At 32.2% G+C, this 6,906-nt stretch overlaps 1 protein-coding gene across 5 annotated transcripts; it reads left to right on the plus strand.

Annotated features, from left to right (window-relative positions):
* The first annotated feature begins 548 nt into the window (after positions 1–548).
* On the plus strand, positions 549–4,613 carry LOC120068158 (7-methyl-GTP pyrophosphatase-like). 5 transcript variants are annotated; one of them, XM_039019963.1, is made up of 11 exons: positions 549–728; positions 819–890; positions 968–1,042; positions 1,877–1,963; positions 2,189–2,240; positions 2,355–2,408; positions 2,505–2,596; positions 2,698–2,739; positions 2,835–2,915; positions 4,170–4,250; positions 4,377–4,613. In XM_039019963.1, the coding sequence occupies exons 1-10, from the start codon at positions 621–623 to the stop codon at positions 4,239–4,241; spliced, it is 735 nt and encodes a 244-aa protein (XP_038875891.1). In that variant the 5' UTR covers positions 549–620; the 3' UTR covers positions 4,242–4,250; positions 4,377–4,613. The 5 variants fall into 5 exon arrangements, with proteins under 5 accessions (XP_038875891.1, XP_038876029.1, XP_038875823.1 ...); XM_039019895.1 differs by having other exon boundaries at positions 551–728; positions 4,170–4,613; XM_039020101.1 differs by lacking the exon at positions 1,877–1,963 and having other exon boundaries at positions 4,170–4,613.
* The last annotated feature ends 2,293 nt before the right edge of the window (positions 4,614–6,906 follow it).

Raw genomic sequence — 6,906 nt, forward strand, 5'->3', positions numbered from 1 at the left:
GGTAATTTGAAATTTTATTTTTGCATTGTTTAATTTTGTTTATATTATGCATCATGGATCCGGTGATTGTAGTATGTTTATCTTGACACACTAAATCTATTAAATGTGCATAATATAAAAGAAGAAGAACAAAACAAAGGAAGAAAATTATTAATTAAAAATTAAAAAAACAATCTAAATCGAAAAACAATAAAAAAAAAAGAGTAAAAATATTGAAATCATGGCTCCAGTCCATGAGTTTGGTCTTCATTGGTAAGTCATATACTGACATACAGGCTATAAGGGATGATGACTTGGTTTAACAATACCCGATTTTATTATCTTATTTTTGTCAATAATTTCTTTTCTATCTTAATTTCAAATATACCATATTTTTGGATGGTAGAATGGTTCATTCCAGTAATTTCAGGTAAGCAAAAGTTGAAGGAAGAAAAAAAAAACCCAAGTTATAAAAAGTGGATAAATTTCATTTTGGATGTAATTTTAATCTTAGTTGATCCATGCGAAAAAGCGTTAAATTTAGAGTCAAATTTCAGTAGTTGGGGTTGAAAATACAGTGTTTTCCTTTTCAAGATAGAAAAGGGAAAAGACAAGCAAGAGGCCGTTCGCTGGCTTCAGTTATGGTAAATTGGTTTTCTCTAACGATTCAAACTCCCAATCTTATCCGCCGCATATCCAGCAAACTACGAGATTGCAGAGAAATGGCCGCACCCATTTCACCATTTCAGGTTTTTCAGCCTTTTACTTCTCTTTATACTTTATACTTCCAACTTCTATTCTTGTCCTTGCCTTCCCCGATGTCCTGATTTGTGCTGCAGATAATATTAGGTTCATCGTCCATCGCTCGTCGCCGTATTCTGTCGGAGATGGGATACAAGTTCACTATAATGGTGAATTTTCTTATTTACATATTCCTCATCCTTCTTCTTTAGTTGTTGGAAGTTTTAGTTGATTTATTCTGTATTAGACGGCGGACATTGATGAGAAAGCGATTAGGAAGGAAAGGCCTGAAGAACTGGTGATGGCTCTGGCTGAGGCTAAGGTGTGCCTTATTTACTTAGCTTCTCTATTATTTTAGTTCCATTTTCCATTTGGGAACCATTTGGCTTTGCTCTCTAATTTCTAGCTGTTTCATCATTGTTAGTCTCCTTTGTAATTTAAGTGAATGGTGAAAGGTTGTTCACGCAACCCTTCAATGTTGTAGACCCTAGCAAGCCTGCTTCATAACTGCGAATTATTGCCTAGAAAGTAAGACTGTTACTTAGAAAGAAGCATAGTAACTTTTAATTACATTCAATTCACTATGACTTTGGGAAAAAGTTCTTTGCGGGCTTTCATCTGTTGTGAATTTTTGGTCCTTGAAGCTCTGGTTGTATAGTAAATACTCAATAGGATGTGTTAGATGATATAATGTTAAATCTATCTTCACCTATCAATTGTTGTTTTTGGTAACATGGTATCAGATCAGCTAGTCTAAGAAGTCTTGTGTTCAAATACTTGCAATGTTATTTCTTCACCAATTAATATGGATTCCACTTATTGGTCTACTACATATCTCAAGTCTACAACTTGTTAGATGATATAATATCAAATTTAACTTCACTCATTAGCTTTAGTTTTTAGGTCAATTGGTGATTTAACAGCATACTTAATATATCAAGTGCAGAAAAAGGCTCTTTTCTTTAAACTATTATCTCAATGAGATACTAAACTGGAGTCTAGCAGATTCAACATTTTAGTGAAGTTCATCGATGCATCTTATAACTTTGGAAGACAGGGATTAGGAGATCGAGTATATATTCATATCTTTTAGTCTTTCACCTGTAAGGCCAAGAGAAGGGCTTCTCCCTGATGGTTTTCACTCGATTTCTCTTAGGCAGATGCAATTATGTCAAGAATTCTAGCCACTGGTGTTCAACTGGACAATAATGCACCTCCAACACTGCTAATCACTGCAGACACTGTATGCTTTAATTCCCTCTTCCCTGTTCAGTATGTGCATTAACTCACATTACAGTGGAGTGAGTTTGGGATATTCTTTTGAAAATTTCCACTCGTCTTTATTGTTTTAAGTGCTTTGGAATTCTCAATAGTAACTTTTATTTATGCAAGACTAAGAACGTTTTGAAAAGCATGCTTAAATTCCTTCCAAATTCATCTTAGGTAATAAACAAGTTACTAATTTCAGTTGTGCAGGGGATGTGTATCATTCGTGATGCTCCCTCTTTTTCTTTTTTATGGTATACAATCCAGTTTTTCTTTGACATTTTCTCTTATTTTCTAGTAACCTATTAAGAAGTATCTCAACTCTTAATTACTGCATTTGATTGATTTCGAGGTGGTGGTCTATGAAGGAACAATTAGGGAGAAACCATCTAACAAGGATGAAGCTCGTAAATTTATCAAAGGTCAATTGTCTTCCAGACTTCACGCCTCTATTACTTCTTCCTGTAGAACGTGTTGAAAATTGAAAGACATCTAATGATTAACTTAACGACCTGCAGGCTATTCTGGTAGTCATGCATCTGTTGTAAGTTCTGTACTCATAACCAACCTTAAGACAGGAACAAGAAAAGGGGGATGGGAAGAGGCAGAGGTATAATAAGCTTCAACTCACATTTTGTCCTGACTTAACCCAGGGACAACTTTTACATGGTAACGTCAAGTTGAATAATGTGGACTAATTTTGTGTTGAAGGTTTATTTCTATGACATACCAGTGGAGATTATAGATAACCTGGTAAACGTGGGAGTATTGCCTACTTGGATCTTTATCCAAAGTCATACTTTTCGTGCACACTATTTTCAAGTCTTATTGATGGTAAACTGCATCAGATTGAAGAGGACGTTACATTCAAAGTAGCTGGGGGTCTGATGTTGGAGCATCCACTGACTTTGCCATTAGTTGAGGCAGTGGTTAGTAATATAGCTGATATGCTTTTGCATACGTCCGAGCATTGTGTTCTCTTGTCGATAATCTATATAAAGAATGCAGTTCAAATTGGCTCATGAACCTCCTGAAAGGAGATTATAGTAACTTGAGTTTTGTAACCTGTATGCATTTGGCTTTTGGTTTTGCATTATTTGGTATGTAGTATAAAATACGGGTTTTCGTAAATCTAGATTTTTGTAACAAATGGAATTAACAAACTGTCCTAGGATGAACAAACTTACATACTGAAACATTAACTTCTTTTAATATCATATTACACACGTTCAATTGGGGGAGTCAAAACACTTCATAAGGTTATAAAACATTCAGAGGGCATTTGGGGCACTGAGTTAGTTATAATAGTCCGTGTTTGGAGTGCAGATTATTTTAGTCTGGGTTATAATAGTTTGTGTTTGGACTGCAGATTGTTTTACTTTGAGTTATGAGGATGAGAGAGGATGGATAAGAAATAATAAACATTGTAACAAAAAATGATTTGGATTATAATAGTTGGAAACACCAATTATTTATAATTGGAAATCTAAAGAGTGAGTGGGCTATAATAGCACTCCACCTAATTGAAGTTGGGGGCCCAAATGGCCTCTTAGTTAATGAACTGCAAAAGAAATTTTGTCTCTATCTAAGTTCTCTTTTAATTTATGTGTGCATCATTAACTTATCAAAAGAAATTTGGCCTCTATCTATGTTCTCTTTTAATTTATATGCGCATCAGTATCTTATTTTCAACAAATACTATGGCGAAAATTTATTGGAAAATTCCACTGAAGAGGCTTGCTTGGGACTGAATTATTTGTTTATTTCCATTTGGAGGTTGTATTTAGGAAAATACAAATATGCCTGGGAAATGGATGTTTTGATATTCCACTTGATATTTACCATGTACTCGAATTCTGGTTTGGGAGTTCAAACGGATATATGGTCTTTGTGAACATTTTCTATTAAGAGAAGTCACATTCTCCTCACTTCAGTTTCAAACTTTCAACTAACATCCTCTGATTTCACTATGAAATGAATGATGATCCTAACACCTGAGGCCGTGACTTCAAACTATGTGGGTGAAGAAGTTCACATTACTACCTAAAAAGAATCATATAGGCTAAGAGACTTCATGTAGAAGTACTTGTAAAATTGTAACAAGGTTGCTTTTACATTTGCCTTTTGTGTAGTGTAGGCATATCTATCTATCAAAAGCCTGAAAACATTTTGGTGTATGACAGGTAGGTTCAACTGACACAGTGATGGGACTTCCCAAAGCTCTTACGGAGAAACTCATGAATGATGCTCTATAGCTCGCCAAGGTAACGAAAAAACGAAGCTCTTTTACCTTTTGTTACATCATGTTACTGCGGAAAATTAGGATTGAGATTCTTATTCTTGTTGGGTGCCCATCTTGGTCATAGATATGATAAGCTTCGATTCTACAGGAACTGTTAACAGTAAGCATTTTCCCCTGATGTTCACAGATTACTGTTTTCTTTAACATCTCGATAAACATGCTGATGATTTGTAATTTTCTTTCACTAGAGGAAAAATATAGTACCTTTTGTAAGAAGGGGTAAACTAGATTACTTTTGTGAAAGAGCATAGATTTGAACTTTCTACCTTAAGAGGAAGGTATATGTGTTATTACATTTAAGCTATGCTCATGGTTTTTTCTTCTTTTTTGTTTTCCTCCTTAGAGCAGATTCTTAAAGTTCATATTCATAAGAATCTGTTTTCTTAACATGTGAATAAATACGCTGATGGTAACTTTTTTACACAAGAGGAAAAATATAGATTCTGGTAAACATAATTATATCAACACTTTTAACAAACAAATAAATATGAGAGTAGATCATGAATCGAACTTTCAACTTCAAGTGAAGGTATGCTTTAATTGTTAAGTTATACCCATGATCTTTCTGTTGGGAATAAACAATAGTACTTTTTTTAGTATAAATATAGGAACATGAATTTGAACTTTCAAGTTCAAGAGAAGGTATGTGTGCTTTAATTATTTGGTTATTTTTCAAGTCGTTAAACGTATATATTACTAAGGTTTTTTTTTTTCTATTCCAGTAGTCTAGTTCAATAATATGTGAGTGGAATTTGAAACTTTTAACCTTTTGTTGATGATATAATATCTTATTCAATTGAATTATTTTCAAGTTGCCCTTCAACTAAATCCGAAAATTTACAGGAAAAAAAGGATTATTTTGGATGTCTTCAATTTTAACCACTGTACTTTTAAATATTGTTTTAGGTTTTCAAAATTTGGATAATAACTTATTGTAGTTTTTTCTTTTTTTAATGGAAAAGCTAAACATATTTTAGTTATCAACTATCACTAGTTTCTCATTAAATATTTATTAAGAATTTAATTTCATTTGGGCCTACTATATACAGTCTAACTTCAAGCATTTATTCATTTATCCACCAGGTAAATGAGAACAAATCGAGCATAACTTAATTGGGATACGAATGTGGTAGAAACCATGAGATTTGTGCTTCAAATCCCTCTAACTCAATTATAATAAAATAAATAAATGAACATAGTGTTAAATGTTTTACTAAAATATGGGAGGGACTAAAATAATTTTTTTTCTTTAAAAAAAACTAATGTGAAGAATCCAATTTTTCACATGCTGTAATTAGTATATCAAATATTACAAATTTAAACGGGTACTTTATGTCCCAAAAAAACAATTATAAAATGACCCTCAATTACACAAATATTTCCAATTATTAATTAAGATACAGATTAATTGCATGATTATAATTAATTAATTTATACATCAATCATCTTGTCAATTGATGACTAGCTTATTTAAATAAGAATGTACTATTGTCATTAATAACGTAATTAAATTATTAATATGATTGCAAATAAAAGCTACACTTTAATATATTTTTAATTCTAATTAATAATCATCTCTTTTGGTACTTTTTTAGTCTAATTTTCATTTCGTCTTTGAATTTGAACATGTTACTTGTTTTCCTTTGAGTTTTAATGTAGCTTTTGTTTAGTTTCCTTAGATTTCATTGTTTTACGCTATGAGTTTTTACTATGTTCATTTTAGTATTTGATATTAACTCATTAAAAATAATTATTATGTGAAATTTTTAATAGTAATGAAAAAAGTGAAAACTAATTTAATTTTATTAAACTAATTAATTAACATTAATACCAATGAGTATTTAATAAAAAATCAAGATAAAAAATAAATTGAAATGAAACTCAAAACATAAAGATAACTATGTAAGCTTTTGGGACTTGGAAACTAAAAAAAAATTAACTAAAGACTCATAGGTAAGAGTGAGAAAAATTGCACAAAAAACCTATTTTAAAATTCCAAAATGGCAAATGACCCAGAGTTTTGAAAAAAAAAAATGTCAAATAATCATTTGTTGATGTCATAATCACATGAAATTACAATATTGTCCTTGCTTTCTTTTTTTTTCTTTTTCTTTTTCCTTTTTTCTCCACGCTGCTGATTTTTTTCTTTTCTTATCTTATCTTTTCTTTTTCCTCTTCCTTTCTCCTTATTTTTAATTCTTTCGTTGTGTCGTCTTCTTCTTCTTCTCCGACTTCTTCTCCTATGTGTATCATCTTCTTCTTCTCCGACACGATGAGTTCACACGAGCAATTCTGACACAATCAACTCTAGTGAACAAGAGCCAGAGTGAGAGAGAGAAGAGTGATTTTATGAGTGAGGAAAGGAAGAACCAGACGAGCAAAAGCGAGAGGAGGGAAGAAGACAACCCATTTGTTCCATGGATGTTCGCAAATGGATCATCAATGAGAGGGAGAGGGAGAGCAAGATCGAGAGTGATTGAGAACGAGATACTTTTCCATATGCGCGCAAGTATATTTTAGTAAGTTCACCCGAATATGACGTCAGCAAATGATCATTTGACATTTTTTTTTCAAAAACTGGATCATTTAATATTTTTGGACCAATTTTTGGATTATCA

This window comes from Benincasa hispida, chromosome 1, assembly GCF_009727055.1.
Source record: "Benincasa hispida cultivar B227 chromosome 1, ASM972705v1, whole genome shotgun sequence".
Lineage (NCBI taxonomy): Eukaryota > Viridiplantae > Streptophyta > Magnoliopsida > Cucurbitales > Cucurbitaceae > Benincasa > Benincasa hispida.

Coding starts and splice junctions, on each gene's coding strand:
- LOC120068158 (XM_039019963.1), top strand. CDS start 621: ATGGTAAATTGGTTTTCTCTAACGATTCAAACTCCCAATCTTATCCGC. Junction 891..967: donor GATACAAGTTCACTATAATG/GTGAATTTTCTT, acceptor ATTCTGTATTAG/ACGGCGGACATTGATGAGAA. Junction 1,043..1,876: donor TGGCTCTGGCTGAGGCTAAG/GTGTGCCTTATT, acceptor GATTTCTCTTAG/GCAGATGCAATTATGTCAAG.